This window comes from Coregonus clupeaformis, chromosome 10 (genome assembly GCF_020615455.1).
Source record: "Coregonus clupeaformis isolate EN_2021a chromosome 10, ASM2061545v1, whole genome shotgun sequence".
NCBI classification, from domain to species: domain Eukaryota; kingdom Metazoa; phylum Chordata; class Actinopteri; order Salmoniformes; family Salmonidae; genus Coregonus; species Coregonus clupeaformis.
Genome location: NC_059201.1, coordinates 18,094,024 through 18,118,679, shown reverse-complemented (window position 1 = coordinate 18,118,679; position 24,656 = coordinate 18,094,024). Strand labels below are relative to the sequence as shown.

The following is a 24,656-nucleotide window of genomic DNA, read 5'->3' as shown; positions in this document are numbered from 1 at the left end:
ACTGCGATGCAGTGCCTTAGACCACTGCGCCACTCGGTACAGCTGCCTAAAGGGGTGTATGTTAGGTTGAGTGCACTTATGCCATCTTTGTGTAGATACAGCAGCGCCTCAATGACAAAATTGAAGAAGATAAAAATGTTGACAGACTTTTCTTTATCATCTTTACCATACCATTTGGTACTTAGACACATAACAGATGGTGTGGGACATGGATTTGTCTCGACATAAAGACTAGCCAACTTTTGAGGCTCTAAAAACATCAGGCAATCTTCCAGATGGAGTGAAACAGGGTTAACAAATCAATACATTTTCTTAGTCAGTATTCTATGCAAAAAAAAAAGAAGCAGCAATGGTGTAAGAAATAGACTGAAAATATTTATTGTTCCAGTAAAGAGTCCTTACAAAAACTATCTTCAGTTTAAATATTCACAGTTTAAACCATTTTCATATACTTTTAACCAGAGTTCAAATTTATAGCTAGCTAACAATCATACATCATAGTAAAGCATTCAGTTTTACAAGACAATTTAACATGTAGTAGCCTACTGTTCTGGCATTGAAATGACAATACATTTGGACATTTGTATGATTCAGGAGAGGTTGAGGAGTGTTTTAAATAAATCTATGGACACAAACTCATAATTAAAAACAAAAAACATGATTTAAAAAATGAAAGGAACTTGAGATATTGGAGAAAAATCTCCATGCATTAATGCAACATTGCACAGAAAATGAATGTACACTGACAGACACATAAACACAGGCACTCTTTTACTCAAACACACACACACGAACACACACTGTAAACGCATCACAGTTTAACTTGGTCTTAACTTCCAGGCCATTCTTTCCGGTCTCTACCTTAAATTTCCTTTAGCATGGTGGTGCTAAGTATTGTATGTTGCTGTTCTCTTCACAAAAGGCAGCTGTCCAACTTTTCAGACCAAAAATAAAATGTCCCTATTACATAAGGTTGTGATACAAATGTGTAAATGAGAATTATATACTAAAAAGAGCATTGTAGAATTTCCCATTTGCATAGAAGTAGAGTTACTGTACCTGTCCCTTACTTTCATTACTGTTAACTGATTTACTCTTATTCTTTGACACCATGCAGACATCTGCTTCTTTCCAAAACATTCCATTAAAGGACAACAGAAAGAAGGGAAATTACGTTCACAAGATAACACAGCAGAATAAATAATTTGAATAATAAATAAGGTCATAAGTGCAAGACCACAATAGGCGAAAAGGGAACGAGAGGGGAGAGGAAAAGACAGATCTAAAGAAGTGCACATAGCTGAAGTTCTTGTGGAGTTCCTTCCAGTCAAAGAGTTAGGGATCAAAATGTTTTGAGATTGGCAGACATTTCAGCAGAAGTCACTTTGGATGTCTATGAATGGTTCATATATTGGGAATGACCTTGGGACTAAAAGACGACCATCTCCTTACTCTATGCATAGAAACCTACACTCTTGCTCCCTTTCTGTTCATTTGCATTTGTCTTCCTCTTCTTTTTTATTTTATTTCTCACTTACTCAGTTATAGACCTGACAGAAAAGGAGACGAATTGCATTGGTCCCCTTGTTGCAGTACCTGTACCTATTCTCTGTAAGTATGATCATGTCTGAGGTCCAAGTCCATTCCTGATCAGACGATATGTTTCATCTAACGAAGTTTCCTCCTCTTCTCATATCAGTGGTGACAGGATCACCAGTCAGCAAACAGGTCAATCCCCTTCTCTTTTTCAATGAGAGTTTACTTCAGCTAAATATTTGGGGACACTGCTCTTTGGTAAACTCACTTTGGTTAGCCAAGGTCATTGGCTTGTTCAAGTGTCACTGAATTTTTGAGAGTCCATTAGCCAATAGGAGCCTGAGTGGGATGGTGGAGCGGGACACGGTCGACGGCAGTTTATGCAGCCCTGGGAAGAGATAGAGGACCATATTAGTGAATCAGCCGATCACAACGTGTGTGAGCATGCGTACATGCATGCGTAATTGTGTATGTGTTTGTGACCCCCACATACCGAATGCTCTGATGAGTTCCCTCTGTACAGTCCATGTTAGAGTGTTGATCAGACAGGCGGAGGTCAGCCCGGCAAACAGTATGTTATACAGGAATACGATGTGGAAGTTTCCCAGCCAGTTATACCGACCAAAGTCTCCCAGCAGATCAAACCGGGTGATCCCTGATTCATCAAGACCAAAGGAGAGAGATTCAATGGTTAATGTTTAGAAAAAGCATATATTTGTTGGTATTTATATATGTACAGTGGGGAAAAAAAGTATTTAGTCAGCCACCAATTGTGCATGTTCTCCCACTTAAAAAGATGAGAGAGGCCTGTAATTTTCATCATAGGTACACGTCAACTATGACAGACAAAATGAGAAGAAAAAAAATCAACAAAATCACATTGTAGGATTTTTAATGAATTTATTTGCAAATTATTATATTTACATTTACGTCATTTAGCAGACGCTCTTATCCAGAGCGACTTACAAATAGGTGCATTCACCTTATAGCCAGTGGGATAACCACTTTACAATGTTCTTTTTTTTGGGGGGGGTAAGGGGGTGGTAGAAGGATTACTAAGTATTTGGTCAATAACAAAAGTTTCTCAATACTATGTTATATACCCTTTGTTGGCAATGACACAGGTCAAACGTTTTCTGTAAGTCTTCACAAGGTTTTCACACACTGTTGCTGGTATTTTGGCCCATTCCTCCATGCAGATCTCCTCTAGAGCAGTGATGTTTTGGGGCTGTCGCTGGGCAACACGGACTTTCAACCCCTCCAAAGATTTTCTATGGGGTTGAGATCTGGAGACTGGCTAGGCCACTCCAGGACCTTGAAATGCTTCTTACGAAGCCACTCCTTCGTTGCCCGGGCGGTGTGTTTGGGATCATTGTCATGCTGAAAGAACCAGCCACGTTTCATCTTCAATGCCCTTGCTGATGGAAGGAGGTTTTCACTCAAAATCTCACGATACATGGCCCCATTCATTCTTTCCTTTACACGGATCAGTCGTCCTGGTCCCTTTGCAGAAAAACAGCCCCAAAGCATGATGTTTCCACCCCATGCTTCACAGTAGGTATGGTGTTCTTTGGATGCAACTCAACATTCTTTGTCCTCCAAACACGACGAGTTGAGTTTTTACCAAAAAGTTCAATTTTGGTTTCATCTGACCATATGACATTCTCCCAATCCTCTTCTGGATCATCCAAATGCACTCTAGCAAACTTCAGACGGGCCTGGACATGTACTGGCTTAAGCAGGGGGACACGTCTGGCACTGCAGGATTTGAGTCCCTGGCGGCGTAGTGTGTTACTGATGGTAGGCTTTGTTACTTTGGTCCCAGCTCTCTGCAGGTCATTCACTAGGTCCCCCCGTGTGGTTCTGGGATTTTTGCTCACCGTTCTTGTGATCATTTTGACCCCACGGGGTGAGATCTTGCGTGGAGCCCCAGATCGAGGGAGATTATCAGTGGTCTTGTATGTCTTCCATTTCCTAATAATTGCTCCAACAGTTGATTTCTTCAAACCAAGCTGCTTACCTATTGCAGATTCAGTCTTCCCAGCCTGGTGCAGGTCTACAATTTTGTTTCTGGTGTCCTTTGACAGCTCTTTGGTCTTGGCCATAGTGGAGTTTGGAGTGTGACTGTTTGAGGTTGTGGATAGGTGTCTTTTATACTGATAACAAGTTCAAACAGGTGCCATTAATACAGGTAACGAGTGGAGGACAGAGGAGCCTCTTAAAGAAGAAGTTACAGGTCTGTGAGAGCCAGAAATCTTGCTTGTTTGTAGGTGACCAAATACTTATTTTCCACCATAATTTGCAAATAAATTCATTAAAAATCCTACAATGTGATTTTCTTGATTTCTTTTCTTCTCATTTTGTCTGTCATAGTTGACGTGTACCTATGATGAAAATTACAGGCCTCTCTCATCTTTTTAAGTGGGAGAACATGCACAATTGGTGGCTGACTAAATACTTTTTCCCCCCACTGTATGTCAGTCTGTCATACAACAGCACCTGACGCCGAGTTCTCCACTGCAGACTTACCCAGAGTCCTAGAAAATACAGGCAGAGCTGAGCTGAGCACCAATAGAGACACACAGTTCCCAATAATCTGAGAAAATAGAGCAAGAAAGTTGGGTTATTATTAGAGTGCCCCACGGAAGAGAGAGCGAGCAGTGTGTGTGTATGCATGCGTGCCAGTGTGTGTGTGTGTGTACCTGTGTCAGTGTGGTGTCCTGCGCGCGGGGGCGTAGTCCAGTGAACAGTGGGGAACTGTAGAAACCCACTACTGAGGAGACCATGAGATACAGGATGAGGATCACCTGCACTGCAGCCCCTAACGAACCAAACATGGAGAACGAGGCAGCGCCCAGGAGAGGGTCCTTCAAGAGGAGAGAGAGAAAGAAAGTTAATACCATTTACATCCTGTGTTAAAACAATTAAATGTCAGTAGTACACACATTATAAAAACTCTGTTTCATAGTGTATATAGGTCTACTACAAAGAGCAATTTTATGCTATACAGTGTCCCTTAAAGTTAATAGGCAACAACTAGTAGCGGCTACATATCTTTGTTTGAATTAAATTAGATATTTGCTGAATTATTAGTTATTGCTTGTAAAGGAAAGCATCCCCTCACCTCCATCCCTCGAGGCATAGCTGTATCATCAAACAGCAACTCCACCACATGGTAACACACAATGAGCACACACACCACCTGGGAAAGAGAACAACACTCACAGCCAATCAAAACACACACAACATTTTGTATGAGGAAGTGATGTCAGGTATGTGTCAGCAGGTGAGGTGAGTGCTGAGTCTGCCTCTCCTCACCGTTACAGCCAGCAGCAACAGCATGGCCAATGGGTATCCTAGGTTACGCTGCCATGGTGACGCTCTCTTCCGTATCTCTGAAGGCAAAAACAGAAATCCAGAGTTAGTGTCTGAGAATCCCAGTCTTTTTATCTGTTGGAGTTTTTCCTGACCACGTGACCTGACGGGACAAACTCCAGGCCCTAATTATAGCCAGTTTTCCTGGCCAGGCCTCGTGGCATAGGGCATGTTCTGTGTTTCTATGAAAGTCAATGGTTCTTACCCAGAGCAATCCGCCGGGCCTGAATGTTGAGGAACCGGTTCCTCAGAACCTCTGCATTCACATTAATCCATAACGAGGTCCCACCTACGGAGGAGAGAGAGAGATTTTGTGATAAGCTCCTATTCATTCCCTTTAAAGAGAAATAGCATCTCTTGAATTATGCATGAAATAGACAAATTATAGCATAAAATTGACATACACTACCGTTCAAACGTTTGGGGTCACTTAGAAATGTCCTTGTTTTCGAAATAAAAGCAATTTTTTTGTCCATTAAAATAACATAAAATTGATCAGAAATACAGTGTAGACATTGTTAATGTTGTAAATGGCTATTGTAGCTGGAAACGGCTGATTTTTTAATGGAATATCTACATAGGCGTACAGAGGCCCATTATCAGCAACCATCAATCCTGTGTTCCAATGGCACGTTGTGTTTGCTAATCCAAGTTTATCATTGTAAAAGGCTAATTGATCATGAGAAAACCCTTTAGCAATTTTGTTAGCACAGCTGAAATATGTTGTGCTGATTAAAGAAGCAATAAAACTGGCCAGAAACAAATAACTTTCTTCTGAAACTCGTCAGTCTATTCTTGTTCTGAGAAATGAAGGCTATTCCATGTGAGAAATTGCCAAGAAACTGAAGATCTCGTACAATGCTGTGTACTACTCCCTTTACAGAACAGCACAAACTGGCTCTAGCCAGAATAGAAAGAGGAGTGGGAGGCCCCGGTGCACAACTGAGCAAGAGGACAAATACATTAGAGTGTTTGAGAAACAGACGCCTCACAGGTCCTCAACAGGCAGCTTAATTAAATAGTACCCGCAAAACACCAGTCTCAACATCAACAGTGAAGAGGCGTCTCCGGGATGCTGACCTTCTAGGCAGAGTTGCAATGAAAAAGCCATATCTCAGACTGGCCAATAAAAAGAAAAGATTAAGATGGGCAGTCTGAGATATGGCTTTTTCTTTGCAACTCTGCCTATAAGGTCAGCATCTCGGATTAGCGAACACAACGTGCCATTGGAACACAGGACTGATGGTTTCTGATAATGGGCCTCTGTACGCCTATGTAGATATTCCATTAAAAAAATCAGCCGTTTCCAGCTACAATAGCCATTTACAACATTAACAATGTCTACACTGTATTTCTGATCAATTTGATGTTATTTTAATGGACAAAAAAATTGCTTTTCTTTAAAAAAACAAGGACATTTCTAAGTGACCCCAAACTTTTGAACGGTAGTGTATATTATATCATGGATATACAGTACGTTATGTCATGGGACTTACTAGTGAGTTTCCTGGATAGAGAGGCCTCTTCAAACCCAGCACAACTCATTGTCTCATCAAGGTCCTCCAGCAACTGAGGATGGAAGACATTAAGGGAGTCAGACCAGCACACACATACAGTTCATACCAACACCACACACATACAATAGGGTACACCTATACACAAAGCTATATACATACAGTACATAAACTAAAGGACAAAAACACACTGACATGAGTCTTACACAGACACACTCACCCTTGGTTTGACCAGTAGGCTTCCTGTGACGCTGAACATGCGTGATAGTCCCAGAGGAGTGCATACTGTGGGAGACACAGGGGATAAATTCATTTAATATATAATACACAGGCATCACAGAGAGAAACCTCATATTTATTAAATGCCCGCGGCCTGGGGCAGGGATACTCATGGGTAAACATGTACTGTACTTACACAACAGCAGCAGGACTCCGAACAAGGAAATGCAGGAGTACAGATAAGGCAGGTAATACTCCCACAGATCTGAGACAAAAGATTGAGTACATTATAGATACATTTAGGAATTAAACTTACATTTCACATATGCAGTTAACAATGGCAACAGACGAAATATGAGAAGAGGTGGAAGGTAAAACACGAAAAGCACATAAAACAGCTTTAAGGGTATGAAAGTGACAGAAAAAGGGGGGAGATCGAGAGAGAGAGGTTGTTTTACCGTAAAGACTCTGTCTGGCCATGTTGTCATCAAGGATGGCTGATGCCACCCACACCATCCCCAACACGAGCAGGGTCAGGAGGAAGAGGACTACTGCTGTCTCATACAGACGGGCCATCACACCCTGTGTACAGACGGTATACAAACGTTATACCACGTTATATACACTGAGTGTACAAAACATTAGGAACACCTTCCTAATATTGAGTTGCACCCCCCTTTTCCCTAAGAAAAGCCTCAATTCGTCGGGGCATGGACTCTACAAGGTGTTGAAAGCTTTCCACAGGGATGCTGGCCCATGTTGACTCCAATGATTCCCAGAGTTGTGGGAAGTTGGCTGGATGTCCTTTGGGTGGTGGACCATTCTTCATACACAAAGGAAGCTGTTGAGTATGAAAAACCCAGCAGCATTGCAGTTCTTGACACACTCAAACCGGTGCGCCTGGTACCTACTACCATACACTGTTCAAAAGGCACTTAAATATTTTGTCTTGCCCATTCACCCTCCGAATGGCACACATACACAATCCATGTGTCAATTGTCTCAAGGCTTAAAAATCCTTCTTTAACCTGTCTCCTCCCCTTCATCTACACTGATTGAACTGGATTGAACAATATCAATAAGGGATTATAGCTTTCACTTGGATTCACCTGGTCAGTCTATGTCTTGGAAAGAGCACTCAGTGTACATATACATTTACATTACATTTACGTCATTTAGCAGACGCTCTTATCCAGAGCGACTTACAAACATGATGCTCTATCACCTGCCTGGTCCAAGATCTGTTTGTGCTTTAGCCAACTCATCCCAATCATCATGTCATCACAACACTCAGGGGATTTGGCTCGAACACATCTGCTACCAGTCTGCTCTGTCACTGAAGCAGTTACCTTTTTGGATCCAGCGAAGCCCTCAGACTCAGTGAAGAAGTAGGCAAAGGGCAGGAGGAAGACCAGGGAGAGGTTGGAGAAGAGGAAGACTATATTCCACAGTCCTGCATTGAGAGATGGAGACAGACAGTGAGAGGCTCACTCTCTATATTCTATACACTATCTAGAATGCTATCTAGAATCTAAAAGGGTTCTTTGGCTGTCCCCATAGGAGAACCCTTTGAAGAAACCGTTTTGGTTCCAACTAGAACCCTTTTGGTTCCTGGTAAAACCTTTTCCACAGAGGGTTCTACATTGAACCGAAAAGGGTTCTACCTTGAACCAAAAAAGGTTATCCTATGGGGACAGCCGAAGAACCCTTATGGAACCCTTTTTCTAAGAGTGTAGTCTCTAGTGGAGTTTCATAAACGTCAGTTTTAAAAGTTCAAGGCTCTGAGGAGCTCGTATCTGTAGTCTTATCATCACCACTGAGTAAAGGTAATAGTTACAACCTTAGCAACCTGGGGCGGATTGACATTTCTCTCTGAACAAATGAAATGGGAAAGCAAATATGTGAAGCATGTGCACTGAACCAACTACCTGCTGAGAATATCTTTCATTAGCACATGACTTTAAACCGTCATTCATCATTCGCACAAACAAAATGTCTGTATGCATTAGGTGTGTCTGTCAGGTGTGTGTGTGTGTGTGTGTGCGCGCGTGTGAGTGAGTGAGTATGTTAATGTAGGTGCTTGTGTGTGTGTTTACCGTGTATAAGAGATCCGTTAAGCCACTGCATGTAGTAGCTTTGTGGGAAGGAGAGCAGGACCTCGTTGGACAAGATGGAGAGAGGTAGGAGTAGGACAGCGCCCATAGAGACAGAGAGAGTGAACGTACAGAGACACAGCCTATAGAAAGACAGAGAGAAAAAGGGGGAGAGAGAAAAATGGATTTCACAAAAGAAGCAGCAGTCCCATATGACACATATAAATATTAAATATGTAGGTAGGTTCAGTATATTGGTTTTCTGACATTCTGTGGCAGAATAGACATGATTGGTGGTAATAAAGCCTATATTGTTAAAAGTTACTCACGCAATTTTGTTGACTGTTTCATCTTCACTGTTATCTATAATTTAAAGAACACAACACAATTATTAGTATGACTTACAGAAAGAGGAAAAAGCGTGTGGGGGGAGGGGACAGACAGGCTGGGCAAGAAGCTGGGAACTTGATCAAAGACCACCTTCCCCTAAATTCCTGAAGGGCGACAAGCACACATTGCTCAATTCTCACCAGTGGTGTAGTGGAGGGTATACGCAGGTATACCTACTTATTTTTCATTAAGTATTGCGAATACTCACTTCTTAATCCCCACAGTAACTTAACTAAATGACTATCGCCCCGTAACACCCACTTCTGTCACCATAATAATAATAATAATAATAATAATAAGCCATTTAGCAGACGCTTTTATCCAAAGCGACTTAGTCATGCGTGCATACATTTATTTTTTTTGTGTATGGGGGGTCCCGGGGATCGAACCCACTACCTTGGCGTTTCAAGCGCCATGCTCTACCAGCTGAGCTACAGAGGACCATGAAGTGCTTTGAGAGGCTAGTTAAGGATCATATCACCTCTACCTTACCTAACACCCTAGACCCACTTCAATTTTCTTGCCGCACCAATAGATCCACAGATGATGCAATCACCATCACACTGCACACTGCCCTATCCCATCTGGACAAGGAATACCTACGTAAGAATGCTGTTCATTGACTATAGCTCAGCCTTCAACACCATAGTACCCTCCAAGCTCATCATTAAGCTCAAGGCCCTGGGTCTGAACCCCACCCTGTGCAACTTGGTCTTGGACTTCCTGACGGGTGCCCCCAGGTGGTGAAGGTAGGAAACAACACCTCCACTTCGCTGATCCTCAACAGAGGGGCCCCACAGGGTTGCGTGCTCAGCCCCCTCCTGTACTCCCTGTTCAGCCATGACTGCGTGGCCATGCACGCCTCCAACTCAATCATCAAGTTTGCAGACGACACAACGGTAGTAGGCCTGATTAGCAACAATGACTAGACAGCCTACAGGGAGGATGTGAGAGCCCTGGCTGAGTGGTGCCAGGAAAATAACCTCTCCCACAACGTCAACAAAACGAAGGAGCTGATCGTGGACTTCAGGAAACAGCAGAGGGAGCACGCCCCTATCCACATCGACGGGACCGCAGTGGAGAAGGTGGAAAACTTCAAGTTCCTCTGCGTACACATCACTGACAATCTGAAATGGTCCACCCACACAGACAGTGTGGTGAAGAAGGCGCAACAACGCCTCTTCAACTTCAGGAGGCTGAAGAAATTCGGCTTGGCCCCTAAGACCATCATAAACCTTTACAGATGCACAATTGAGAGCATCCTGTCAGGCTGTATCACCGCCTGGTACGGCAACTGCACTGCCCGCAACTTCAGGGCTCTCCAGAGGGTGGTGCAGTCTGCCCAACGCATCACCGGGGGCACACTGCCTGCCCTCCACGACACATACAGCACCTGATGTCACAGGAAGGCCAAAAAGATCATCACGGACATCAACCACCCGAGCCACGGTCTGTTCACCCCGCTATCATCCAGAAGGCGAGGTCAGTACAGGTGCATCAAAGCTGGGACCGAGAGAATGAAAAACAGCTTCTATCTCAAGGCCATCCGACTGTTAAATAGCCATCACTAGCCGGCTACTTAACCCTTCACCTTAGAGGCTGCTGCCCTATTGTTACGTGAATTTCTATCCCAATGTTTCAAAAATTAACTTATTACTCAGTCTGTATCCCAGAGGTTGTAAATCTCTAATAAATCAGACCAAGCAGCCCAGCATACAATCATCAGGCTTTATTCATGAGAACGTTCTGCCATCACAATTTCAGAGTCCATTTTTTATACTCATACGTCATACAAACATCCCTCTTTTCTGTAGGCGTGCTGTAGTTTTCCACTTTAAAACTGCTCTCCTGACCATCAGTACACACACACACACACACACACACACACACACACACACACACACACACACCGCATTCCTTAGTTATCGTCGTCCTCACATATCCTGCATACTCCTTAAAAAACCTAACAGTTTCTCTCCTCCCTAAATTGGGAGGCCCCTTTATCTTGGTTTAGACAGTTCTCCTTTGTTGTCTGGTCTAACTCTTACTCACATTGCTAAATAGTCGTCTTTACTGGTCCTACACTCACACATTTCTAACACATTTCACACCGTTTCAGGGTGTAATAATTAGTCATTAATAATTAATCTATCACCTATATACATAGACATGGAATCACTGGCCACTTTAATAATGGAACACTAGTCACTTTAATAATGTTTACATACTGCTTTACTAATTTCATATGTATATACTGTATTTTAGTCAATGCCAATCCGAAATTGCTCATCCTAATATTTAGATATTTCTTAATTCCATTATTTTACTTTTAGATTTGTGTATTGTTGTGAATTGTTAGATACTACTGCACTGTTGGAGCTAGGAACACAAGCATTTCGCTACACCCGCAATAACATCTGCTAAACATGTGCATGTGACCAATAACATTTGATTTGGATTTGATGCATATCAAAGTAGTGTAGTGGAGGTATACGCCGTATCAATTAATAGGGTGATGGAACAGATCAGAATGTTTAGCTTAAAATGTTGATAAACTATTATTTATTCACTTTTTAGGCCCAGAAATGTACACAGGGCAGTAGGCCTACGCGTGAATGTTGCAAAATGCAATTTACGTGAAAACACCGTTCTAAAATGCTCCCCGCACATGCAAGCGGTTTCATAGATAGAGATGGAAATATCTGTTAGAAAGAGGGGGGATTTAAAGATGCAACTATCATAGGTTGCTAATAAGATTAGGATAATGCCTTTGGCTGCTAGACAATGAAATAACTTTGAAAGAAAACCAATAGAACAGGAGAAGGCATATGAGGAAGTCTTTATAAGAATAATTGCCTCCACGTTTATATGGTGGGATTTTGGCTAAAGGCTACTTTGAAGCAAGGTAAGATATGCCTCATAATATGAAGCAAAATGTCCAGGTTTCAAACAAATTAAGGAACAGGAAAAATATAGTGATGCTAATGATAGACCTAACTCTCTTCTGGTAGATGGAAAGGCTTTCCCAAAAACCTTCTCTATTAAATGTTAACTAGCTACAAAGTAGGCCATGCCTATCTGTCAGAATGATATCATGATGATTATTTTCATCAATCCAGTGGCCATTTATTTTGCAAACTCCATCTCACGTGCTACAGAAACACTGCTAATAAAACAATATTTCTAGGTGCCTGCACACTTGAATTAAAGGTTAACTACTCTAAAAAATCTAAACTTCTTAGATTTTTCCCAGTCCTCAAAAGTGGTCTCCTGATGTGGTTTAAGCATTGTTATGGACTTAGAACATACAATTTTGTTGTTTTTCTGTAAAAAAACAAAACAAAAAAAGTGTGACTTTGAGAACGAAAACCTGAATGAAATGGGGGAAATCTGAAACCGGTGAATTTCTGACTCAGTTTATCTGTTTCAATAGTAGGCCTACTATTAGCCTACTGCACAGTACAGCTTGGGTTGTCCTGACTGTGAAAGACCAATATGGAATTGATCATTTTAGGTCATTCAGAGTGAGTGACATTCACTCTGAATGAAACGGGCGGGCCGTTTGGAAGAATGCTGGCAAAATTAGAGTATACCCACTTCTCCAGGTACCACTACACCACTGATTCTAACAAACACCTGCAGGCTAAAACTGTTCTTGGAGTAACAACTATAAACGACAAACATGTTTGCACATGTGTGGAAGAGTGTTTGTGTGTGATCAAGCAAAGCAAAATCTTGTGTAGGCCTATGTAAAAATCTAATCAACGTTTATTTGTCACATACACGTGTTTAGCAGATGTTATTGTGGGTGTAGTGAAATGCTTGTGCTTCTAGCTCCGACAGTGCAGTAATATCTAACAATTTCACAACATATACCCAATACACACAAATCTAGTAAGGAATGGAATTTAAGAATATATACATATATGGACTAGCAATGACAGAGCGGCATGGACTAAGATACAGTAGAATATTATAGAATACAGTAAATACATATGAGATGAGTAGTGCAAGATATGTAAATATTATTAAAGTGACTAGTGTTCCATTTCTTAAAGTGGCCAGTGATTTCAATAGGCAGCAGCAGCCTCTAATGTGCTACTGATGTCTATTTAACAGTCTGATGGCCTTGAGATAGAAGCTGTTTTTCATTCTCTCGGTCCCAGCTTTGATGCACATGTACTGATCTCGCCTTCTGGATGATAGCGGGGTGAACAGGCAGTGGCTCAGGTGGTTGATGTCCTTGATGACCTTTTGGGCCTTCCTGTGACATTGGGTGCTGTAGGTGTCCTGGAGGGCGGGTAGTTTGCCTCCGGTAATGTACCCCCGGTAATGGACAGTGTGTGTGTGTGTGTCACGATCGTCGGGAACAGAGGACCAATGCGCAGCGTTATTTGTGAACATACTTATATTTATTAAATAATGATCACACGAACAAAACAACAAACGAAAACGTGACGTCCTAGGTTCTACAACACAAACCTAAACAGGAACAAGATCCCAAACACACTGTGGAAAAACAGACTGTTTAAATATGGTTCCCAATCAGAGACAACCAGCAACAGCTGACACTCGTTGCCTCTGATTGAGAACCACTCTGGCCAACATAGAAACACAATACAAGAACTCTACCCTAGAAACACAAAACTAGAACAACATAAAGAACACTCACACCCTGGCTCAACATACAAGCGTCCCCAGAGCCAGGGCGTGACAGTACCCCCCCCCCCCAAAGGCGCGGACTCCGACCGCGCCAACAGAACACCACAGGGGAGGGACCGGGTGGGCACTCCGCCTTGGCGGCGGATCCGGCTCTGGGCATGATCCCCACACCCTCTCTAACCCCCCACAGTACCCCTGGTCCGGTCTGGCCCTGCTGACCGGAGCTGGACTGAACACTGGTGGAGCGGATTGCTCTAGCTCCGGCGTGGAGCAGCTGACCGGTACCGGACCAGGCACCGGTGGAACAGGCACGGGCTGTGCCGGACTGACGACGCACACCACTGGCTTGGTGTGGGGAGCAGGAACAGGCCGAGCCGGGCTGGCGACGTGCACCATAGGCTTGGTGCGGGGAGCAGAAACAGGCCGGGCCGGGCTGGCGACGCGCACCATAGGCTTGGTGCAGGGAGCAGGAACAGGCCGGACCGGGCTGGCGACGCGCACCATAGGCTTGGTGCGGGGAGCAGGAACAGGCCGGACTGGGCTGACGAAGCGCACCATAGGCTTGGTGCGGGTAGCGGGAACAGGCCGAGCCGGGCTGGCGACGCGCACCATAGGCTTGGTGCGGGGAGCAGGAACAGGCCGGGCCGGGCTGGCGACACGCACCATAGGCTTGGTGCGGGGAGCAGGTACAGGCCAGGCCAGGCCGGGCTGGCGACGTGCACCATAGGCTTGGTGCGGGGAGCAGGAACAGGCCGGACTGGGCTGGCGACGCGCACCACAGGCTCGGTGCAAGGGACAGGAACAGGCCGGACCGTACTGGGGACACACGCCACTGGCCCTACGCGGGGATCAGGAACGGGCCAGACCGGACTGGTAACACACCCCAGTACCTCTCGCCGTGCCTCTACACTTTCCTTCCCCTTTTGGCCCCCTTGGCCCCCTTAACCTGGCGGCCTCCTCTGCCAACCCGCTGGACCACTCTATCGCGGCCTCCTGCTGCCCCGTCGTCCACGGTGTGAGCCCCCCCAAAAAAAATTGGGGGTGTCTCTCCTCCCCGTGGACCAAGCCTCCCTATCTCTCGCCAGACTCTTCCTCCACTGGTCCAAAGTCCAACCTCTCTGCTCTTCACTTGGCTTGACCCAGTCGAGACTCTTCCTCCACTGCTCCCAAGTCCACCCTCTCTGCTCTTCACTAGGCTTGACCCAGTCGAGGTTGCCACGGAGATCCGCTAGCGATTCCCCTGGTGATGGCTCCTGGACACGCTGCTTGGTCCAGTTTTGGTGGGATCTTCTGTCACGATCGTCGGGAACAGAGGACCAATGCGCAGCGTTATTTGCGAACATACTTAGATTTATTAAATAATGATCACACGAACAAAACAAACGAAAACGTGACGTCCTAGGTTCTACAACACAAACCTAAACAAGATCCCACAAACACTTTGGAAAAACAGACTGTTTAAATATGGTTCCCAATCAGAGACAACCAGCAACAGCTGACACTCGTTGCCTCTGATTGAGAACCACTCTGGCCAACATAGAAACACAATACAAGAACTCTACCCTAGAAACACAAAACTAGAACAACATAAAGAACACGCACACCCTGGCTCAACATACAAGCGTCCCCAGAGCCAGGGCGTGACAGTGTGTGCATGTCTGTGGGTGTGTGTGTTTATGCTGCAGGCTACAAACCTTGAACCGGCAATACTAGTTATTTCCGAAAGCAGGAATTTAAATTGCCCAAAAGCAAAATGCTCTTCCTTATCACAGTACAGTAATACATTGTTTGAAAATCTCTGGGCCCCATGTGTGTATGGCGCTGATCCGTGACAGATCATGGTATTGATCAGATAGGTCAGCTGTTTCCAACAACTGAACAAATCAGTGCACAATTTAGTATGCATGTGCAAGTGTTGGGGAAAAGGGGTGGGGGTGGTATTGAACAATTTGCTAACCAGACCCCGTACAATTAAGTATTTAGTCATAAAAACTGAATTATCATATTTGGCACAGGCTTTGAAGTTTAGGCTTATTTTGTACCCCATTGTTTTGTTCCAGCAAAATAAGACAGGCTATCTATCCGAAGTGCAGAGTCCTTTGTTGGTTAAAGTAAAACCCAACTCTCTGTTTCCCCCTTACTTCTCTATCTCTGGCTTCGTACATGGTTTACACACTACACAAGAGATATTACTAGAACGGAACTGTAGCCAGAAACATCTGGTTTGTGAAAACCCCCAGTCCCCACACCCATATTGGCTGTCCAAGGGGTGCTGCGGACCGTACATTCCTGACTGGGTGGGGGTTGGTTCTGTGTGTGTGTGTATGTGTGTGTCTGTCCGAGTGTGTGTCCAAGTGTGTGTGTGGGGGTTGTTGTGCACTGTGTATGCCCTACAGAGGGTATTATTATCCCAGGGGAACATTCCTTGCGCCCCTTGCCCCGTCTAACAGGACAGAGGATCTGGGAGACCGTGGGAGGGGGCCAACGGGGAAGGTTGCATAACAGGCTCTGGCTGTAATTTGTACCAGTGTGTTTTGGAAAGCATCCCATCCGCCATACCAACGCTTGCTGTCAATTCCTGATGGAAACATACACTCACAAGTGAGGTGGGGGCTGCTGCAGTGAAAAACACCCTAGCTCATGCACATGCCTGCACACATAAATTAAGTTATTTTGGCTCCTTCATGGTAAACAACAACTTGTTTATGCTGACATGCAAAATCTATACACAGCAGTGTGAAGCAAGGGCAAACGTATGCTGAGATATGCATTTACAGTGCGGAAAGTATTCAGACCCCTTGACTTTTTTTGCATTTTGTTACGTTACAGCCTTATTCTAAAATGGATTAAATAAATAAAAATCTCAGCAATCTACACACAATACCCCATAATGACAAAGAAAAACAGGTTGTTATAAATGTTTGTAAATGTATTAAATATAAAAAACTGAAATACCTAGTATTCAGACCCTTTGCTATGAGACTCGAAGTTGAGCTCAGGAGCGTCACGTCTGGAAGAAACCTGGCACCATCCCTACGGTGAAGCATTGTGGTGGTAGCATCATGGTAACATCGTGGGGATGTTTTTCAGCGGCATGGACTGGAAGACTAGTCAGGATCGAGGGAAAGATGAACGGAGCAAAGTACAGAGAGATCCTTGATGAAAATCTGCTCCAGAGTGCTCAGGACCTCAGACTGGGGCGACAGTTCACCTTCCAACAGGACAACGACCCTAAGCACACAGCCAAGACAATGCAGGAGTGGCTTCGGGACAAGTCTCTGAATGTCCTTGAGTGGCCCAGCCAGAGCCCAGACTTGAACCCGAACTAACATCTCTGGAGAGTCCTGAAAATAGCTGTGCAGCAACGCTCCCCATCCAACCTAACAGAGCTTGAGAGCATAATAATAATATAATATGCCATTTAGCAGACGCTTTTATCCAAAGCGACTTACAGTCATGCGTGCATACATTTTTACGTATGGGTGGTCCCGGGGATTGAACCCACTACCCTGGCGTTACAAGCGCCATGCTCTACCAATTGAGCTACAGAGGACCTGCAGCTGCAGAGAAGAATGGGAGAAACTCTCCAAATACAGGTGTGCCAAGCTTGTAGCGTCATACCCAAGAAGACTCGATGCTGTAATCACTGCCAAAGGTGCTTCAACAAAGTACTGAGTAAACGGTCTGAATACTTATGTAAATGTCATATTTCCGGGGTTTTTAAAAATACATTTGCTCATTATGGGGTAGTGTGTGTAGATTGATAAGGGGAAAAACAATGTAATCAATTTCAGAATAAGGCTGTAACGTAACAAAATGTGGAAAAAGTCAAGGGGTCTGAATACAACACCTACACATACAGGAACAAATGAGGACATTGGGAGACATAAAGAAATATCAAGAGTCTAATCAATTACTTTTAGAATTAATCAATAGTGTTGAGCTGCAGAAATCCAGCAGACCTTGCAGCCCACTGTGACCTGGCCTCCACTCCACTGACCTTTGACCTCTCAGACGCACACGTACCTATGGTGAACTCAGCATTCCTCTTGTAGTGGGTGATGACCAGATAGGAGACGATGTAGAGACAGATGAAAAGCAGGACACAGATCTGTGGAGATAAAAACTCTGATCAACGTTTAGGATCAAGCTCCCTATGGGGGATTTTTTGTGGCCCCAAACCCCATCAAATTTGGCCATCACTGGTCTAGGCTTACCTGCACTCATTAATTAATGTTGTTTTCACGTTCTGTTGAATAATTCAACAAGTGTGTCAATAGCAGGATACCCTCGGAATAAACATCAACACGCTTGGCTTTAGATTTCACCTATCTAAACATACTTTACATTGTTTGCGAGATCAGACATATTATCACTATAATCCGACTGTTCATTTTCAGAAGATGCTTTCCTTTCAGCGCATCAAATTTGTTAACATTTCAACTGTAGCAAATTATTAATTTTTTCAATTCCACAAGAAATGTACACCCAGCTAAATAAAGTTATCTTTCTTATTTTTCTTATGATGTAAGTGTCGAGATGATGTGTTAAATCCCCCAACAAAACTTTAGCGTTCTTATACATGAAACGGAAAGACAATGTATTCCATTGAGTCCATTTCAGCCAATACTGGGGTGTGTTTGATAGGTCATTACAAACATATCGCGGTCGTAACATTAACAGGAAAAAACAACAGGCACAAGCAAGAGCATGAAAGAGTCGCAGGAATAAAATAAAAGCAATCAATCCAGCGAGATTTAAGTGACAAGTGGATTTTGCACCACTCAAACACAGGAAATAGATGGCTGAAAAAGACAGATGGGCGGGGACATATTCATTTTCTCATCTCTATTTGCATTTATAAAGCCAAGAATTCACTCTACAGAGAAAATCCACACAACGCTGCTGTAGACCCCGAGTGTTGCTGTTTAACAGAGGTGAGCGGGTTCGCACAGGGCAAACAAACACCAGACAAAATCTTCAAATCCTCTCTGTCACACTAACACAGATGATTTACAGGCAGGCTTTTCACCATCCAGCTGGTTCATCAAGACATCACCACAACGATCTTAGCGATGACTGAACCCAGGAAGACACAGGGGAGTCAATCATCTCCCTCTCTGTTACCTGCACTGTGTTTATTTTTGCTATGGTTGCCAAGTGACATCATGCATGCCCTCTGCTTAATTAATGGTACATTGTCAAAGCTGGGTGTCTTCATACTTTTAAATAAAAAACAACATGGATAAGACTGAACATGCACATTCTAGGGAGTGGAAACTCAATTTTCTCATTCACGTCAAACTGTATATCTTGCTGTGTTAGAAGATTTCTGAACAAAAGCCAATAGACGCATGTTATGAACCCGTTTAGCCACATAACTCAGAATAGTGTGATTTATTGTTGCATGTGTGGCTAGATGAATGCAGATCATCACTTGTGGTTCTATCTTCAAAACAATAGTTTAGCCTCAAGCCTGCATTCAGGAGGCACGTCCTAATGTATGTGAATCAATCACTGATCTGTAGCATCAAGTTGAACTCAGCCTTCTCTCCCTTTACAACAAAATGAAGTTCTCCTTTATTATCGGAAAATGTGAAACTGTACTGTCTGTAGCCTAACTGTATTACAGATGTTGAATTACATCATTGGAGTGGATTTCTAGTTACCAAATGAAGGTTTTGGCGATCTGTGACTGTGATTGAGCCCCTGGTTTTATAACAGGGTCATCAGGGTTAGTTCTGTAGTAGATAGATGAGAGGGGGTCAGATTATCAGGATTACCAGATTAACCAACGAGAGAGTGGAGACCGGCTGGGATTACAACAAAAAAAGCCAACAACATAACAAACTAAATACTCACATACCCACCAATCCTCTATAAAACGGAAATTACCAGATATTTTCTAAAATGGGAGACCCTATTCTTACAATTTGGAACTAGGAATGGCAGCAGTTCTGTGCCAGTTTCAAAGCAACATATCCTCACCCTGGTCTGAATAAAGCTGACGCAATCAGGTTAACGAATAACAGACAGAGAAAAACATCATAATATCATAAATATTACATAAGGAGATAGCTACCTCTGATCCCACAGATAAGTAAATATTATGTTCCAGAATGTTCCGGCGGTCTAATAAAATACTCCAATATAACATGTTATAAAAGTAAAATAAAAACAGGGCTACATCCTAGAACTGTAAATGTTAGCAATGTGGGCACTCCTATCTGAATTTGATCATTGCTATAGGGAGAGAATCTGTGTCTGTTATGATGCCCTTAATGTATACTTTGACCTGATGTGCCTGCTGACTTGTATTATCATGTACATTTGATAAACTTGACCCACAAATGGCAGCCAACCCAGATTTATCCAGTGAGTGGATGAACGACCAGGCAGAATTGGATACCCCAGCTCATAGCCTGCCCAGTGACCCCAACATCCAATGAACTAGGGCAGAGCTCAGTAGTTGTAACATATAATGTACATCATTAAGAACTACCATACCTCACTCATGCAATATACTGTATATTGTTAGTTTCTAAACCATTTTCACCTAATGTTTGTTTCTGTATTAGGTGTGGATTGACGTCATGCCAGCTTGCCAGTCTTTTTTGGAGTCTAATAAACCTACTGATGGAAATAATGTGGTGATGTCACTGCAATTATACCAGAGCTGAGATGCAGGCTTAGCTGTATACAAGTAAAAGCTTTGTTAGAGCAAAGGACCACAATATAATACGCAACTGCAGAAAATGCCTAATAACAACTATTAATTTCCCATTCCCAAACTGAAAGACGATGCTACAGAGTGACACACAGCGCTCCAAATAGCAAACGAGACATTCAGATGCGTAAGTACATTATGTGTGACTTGCTCTGTAATAAAGCAAGCCATGTAAAACCAGTCATTGGCCAGTACTCAGATACAGGCTGAAGAATAATAAACTAGGCTGGACTGAAACAGCCTAGGCATTCAGACAGCTCAAAGAGAAAGGAGCGCATGCTGGGCAGTTTGAGGATAATGGGAGAGAGGGGTTTTAAATCCACAGACTACAATGCTGTAAAGTCTAGGAGAACTTTGGGCCTCTTTACACTACAATACTTTGACGACAGATACTAGTTCCAGGAAAGATGATCTTGTAGTGTAAAAAGACAGATCTAGATTCAAATTTCTACCTCTGGGTGTTATAGTGTAAAGACAATGGCTTTCCCACACCACCTGTCCTTGCAATAATTACCTTAATACCAGTAGACAGCATTCTTGCTCTGTTAGCCTAATTGAAAATGAAAGGCTTTTAAAATATCCAAACATTTGTGAATTGTTGCATTAATCAAGTGTGCAACATTATGTAGAATATGGTTCAGATGAGAAGCTCCTGTATAGTTTGAATTGCTATCCTTATTTTGTTTGTCTATATACTATGGTATTTACGGCAGTGGTGGAAAAAGTACTCAAATCTCATACTTGAGTAAAAGTAAAGATACCTTAATAGAAAATGACTCAAGTAAAAGTCACCCAGTAAAATCCTACTTGAATAAAAGTATGAAAGTATTTGGTTTTAAATATACTTAAGTATCAAAAGTAAATGTAGTTGCTAAAATATACTTAAGTATCAAAAGTAAAAGTAAAAGTACAAATTATTTAAAAATCCTTATATTAAGCAAACGGCGCAATTTTATTTTTTATTTTATTTACGGATAGCCAGGGTCACACTCCAACACTCAGATATAATTTAAAAACAAAGCATTTGTGTTTAGTGAGTCCGCCAGATCAGAGGCAGTAGGGATGACCAGGGATGTTCTATTGATAAGTGTGCGAATTGGACCATTTTCTGTCCTGCTAAGCATTCAAAATGTAACGAGTATGTTGAAGAGAGATAGATCTTAATACACATATTTTACTGATGTAAATCCACCCTTTGATAGAGAGATGTGGTAGTGTGGGGGAGAGGGAAAACATAGCCCATGTCACAATGCTTACCAGCTTATGCCCAACAGCTCACAGCCCCAACAGCTAATGCCCAGCACGCTAATGCCCCAAACAAAAGCCCCACTCTGTGTGAGAGCAAACTGCCAATAAATGGCAGACAGAGAATATGGAGCACCATGGAGGGTTCACAGCATATACAAGCAGCATATACTGTATATAGATGAAAACTAAAATGGCCTAGTGTCAGCGCTTTAAGTTGAGCCTCCCATCCCAACAAACAGTCATCATGTTCGGTCACAGAAAGACAGTCCTTTGTGAAGGACAAAACACCACAGGTCTGTTATATTTTCTCTCTCCCTGTCCAGACAGACAGACAGAGCCCCACTGAGGGCACCTTCACCTGCTCTAGTCCAGAGGACCACAGTGTTACCTGTCTCAGCTCTGACGCACACTCCCTATCTGTCTGTTCCCACCTGTCTGTCTGTCAATCTGTCTTGTATTTCTCTATGTTTTTCTTTGTCTTTCTGACTTTCACATCAGAAATGTTTTCTCCCTTTCTCAGTCTGGCTCTATCCTCCTCTCTGCAGTTGTGTAACACCTTCAGGTTAAGCTAGGCTGCCAGCCCACTAGACAAACTCAAGTCCTGTGTTCTGAAGGATTTCTCCAGTATTTCCTTTCAGTCAGTGGGCTGGACACTGACATCGTAAAGATAGAACAAAAGATAACTGTCTCAGGCATGTTGTTAAAAGTTGGGATGTAAAGGTAAAACATCATATCATACAAATATTTTGCTTGTTAGTGCTGTACACAACAAGTATTTGCTGAATACTTCTGTGAGAAGAATCACGCCTCTGTGATGACGAGTTGTGCTACTAATGCATGGCTCTGTCATTGAGACCATCTTGTGTCCATTCTGCCCTACCAGAAAATATAAGTGGGGAAATGGGATTATTGATAACTATGCATGCCACGGTACCTGTTAAGACTAAACAGCCTTTCAAAGGGCAGATGTAGGTCATGAAAAATAGAACTAGCACTACCACTACCAATACTTGATTAAAAGGCTGCACACTCTGTCCAGCCTAAGGCACTTAGGACACACGTGCATGTGAATAGAAACACAATTGCCCACATAGGTCTGCATACATACACAAACACACAAAGATAAATGCTATTAGCAGCCTATAATGCACTCACAGGAATGGGAGTTAGAAAAGAGAGAAAGAGAGTCTGGAATGACTTAATGTCGTCTGTATCAGTGAGTCAGACAGGCAGAAGAGAGATGGAGATCTACTGTGCTAAACAGGGTCATATGTCTCTTCCCTGTGCTGCTGTGGTGATAGAGCCATCATGCCAGGATCACATGAGCACATACAATATTTGTATTTATTATGAATCCCCATTAGCTGCTGCCAAGGCAGATACACCAATTCTAACAGCAAGTTCCCTCGAATAGCCTACAGCCTCACATATTCAGCAAATTGTAAATGTTATGAGATACAATTGCATTTGCAGCTAGCTGATGATTACAGCGGCGCAGCGAGAGCACTCCAATCAACAGGCAAGCTCTGTTTCACCGCAGTCAACGAGTACTGAGTGTACTTACTATAGTCTCTCTGACTCGGTCGTGGAAAAGCTGTTCCCGGACAGACACGTCTTCTGGAGCTTCCATGCTCCGACAACCATATCGCGGATTGTTCGCCCTTTATGTTGCTCAAATTGATATGTTTTCTGGTCCTTCTTTCTGCCTCATCAGACCAGCACAGCAACGCAGCTTGTCCTTGTTCCTAGGCTGGCTCATGCAAATGAGTCGTGTCGCTGCCTCTCAGCTCTTGTGGGAACAGATTGTCCCTCTGCGCGCCGCGACGGGGGGGGGGCGGCGTGCAGTTGACGCGGTGCGGTGTCAAAAAATGTGCTGGTACCAATGACTGTATATACCCACATGAAAAAATACTACAGGTTACTATAGAGTACTACAATACTTACTATAGAATTCTATAGTAAACTGTAGTATACTGTAGAATAATACTATACTACACACTGTAGTATCCCTCGATCATGTGTACAGTCGTGGTCAAAAGTTTTGAGAATGACACAAATACTAATTTTCACAAAGTCTGCTGCCTCAGTTTTGATGATGGCAATTTGCATATACTCCAGAATGTCCTGAAGAGTGATCAGATTAATTGCAATTAATTGCAAAGTCCCTATTTGCCATGAAAATGAACTTAATCCCCCAAAAACATTTCCACTGCATTTCAGCCCTGCCACAAAAGGACCAGCTGCCATCATGTCAGTGATTCTCTTGTTAACACAGGTGAGAGTGTTGACGAGGACAAGGCTGGAGATCACTCTGTCATGCTGATTGAGTTAGAATAACAGACTGGAAGCTTTAAAAGGAGGGTGGTGCTTGAAATCATTGTTCTTCCTCTGTTAACCATGGTTACCTGCAAGGAAACACGTGCCGTCATCATTGCTTTGCACAAAAAGGGCTTCATAGGCAAGGATATTGCTGCTAGTAAGATTGCACCTAAATCAACCATTTATCGGATCATCAAGAACTTCAAGGAGAGAGGTTCAATTGTCGTAAAGAAGGCGTCAGGGCGCCCAAGAAAGTCCTGCAAGCGCCAGGACGTCTCCTAAAGTTGATTCAGCTGCGGGATCGGGGCACCACCAGTGCAGAGCTTGCTCAGGAATGGCAGCAGGCAGGTGTGAGTGCATCTGCACGCACAGTGAGGCGAAGAATTTTGGAGGATGGCCTGGTGTCAAGAAGGGCAGCAAAGAAGCCACTTCTCTCCAGGAAAAACATCAGGGACAGACTGATATTCTGCAAAAGGTACAGGGATTGGACTGCTGAGGACTGGGGTAAAGTCATTTTCTCTGATGAATCCCCTGTCCGATTGTTTGGGGCATCCGGAAAAAAGCTTGTCCGGA

At 43.3% G+C, this 24,656-nt stretch overlaps 1 protein-coding gene across 1 annotated transcript; it reads right to left on the bottom strand.

Annotated features, from left to right (window-relative positions):
• Window positions 1-350: 350 nt before the first annotated feature.
• On the bottom strand, window positions 351-23,545 carry LOC121575254 (limb region 1 homolog-like protein). The gene is made up of 16 exons (XM_041888221.2): window positions 23,329-23,545; window positions 17,816-17,900; window positions 9,067-9,100; window positions 8,741-8,880; window positions 7,994-8,097; window positions 7,103-7,226; window positions 6,841-6,909; window positions 6,646-6,710; window positions 6,408-6,480; window positions 5,117-5,200; window positions 4,855-4,931; window positions 4,661-4,738; window positions 4,239-4,403; window positions 4,066-4,132; window positions 2,030-2,191; window positions 351-1,924 (listed from the first exon to the last, which is right to left on the bottom strand). Exons 1-16 carry the CDS (start codon window positions 23,392-23,394, stop codon window positions 1,839-1,841), a joined length of 1,479 nt encoding a protein of 492 aa, XP_041744155.1. The 5' UTR covers window positions 23,395-23,545; the 3' UTR covers window positions 351-1,838.
• Window positions 23,546-24,656: the final 1,111 nt, after the last annotated feature.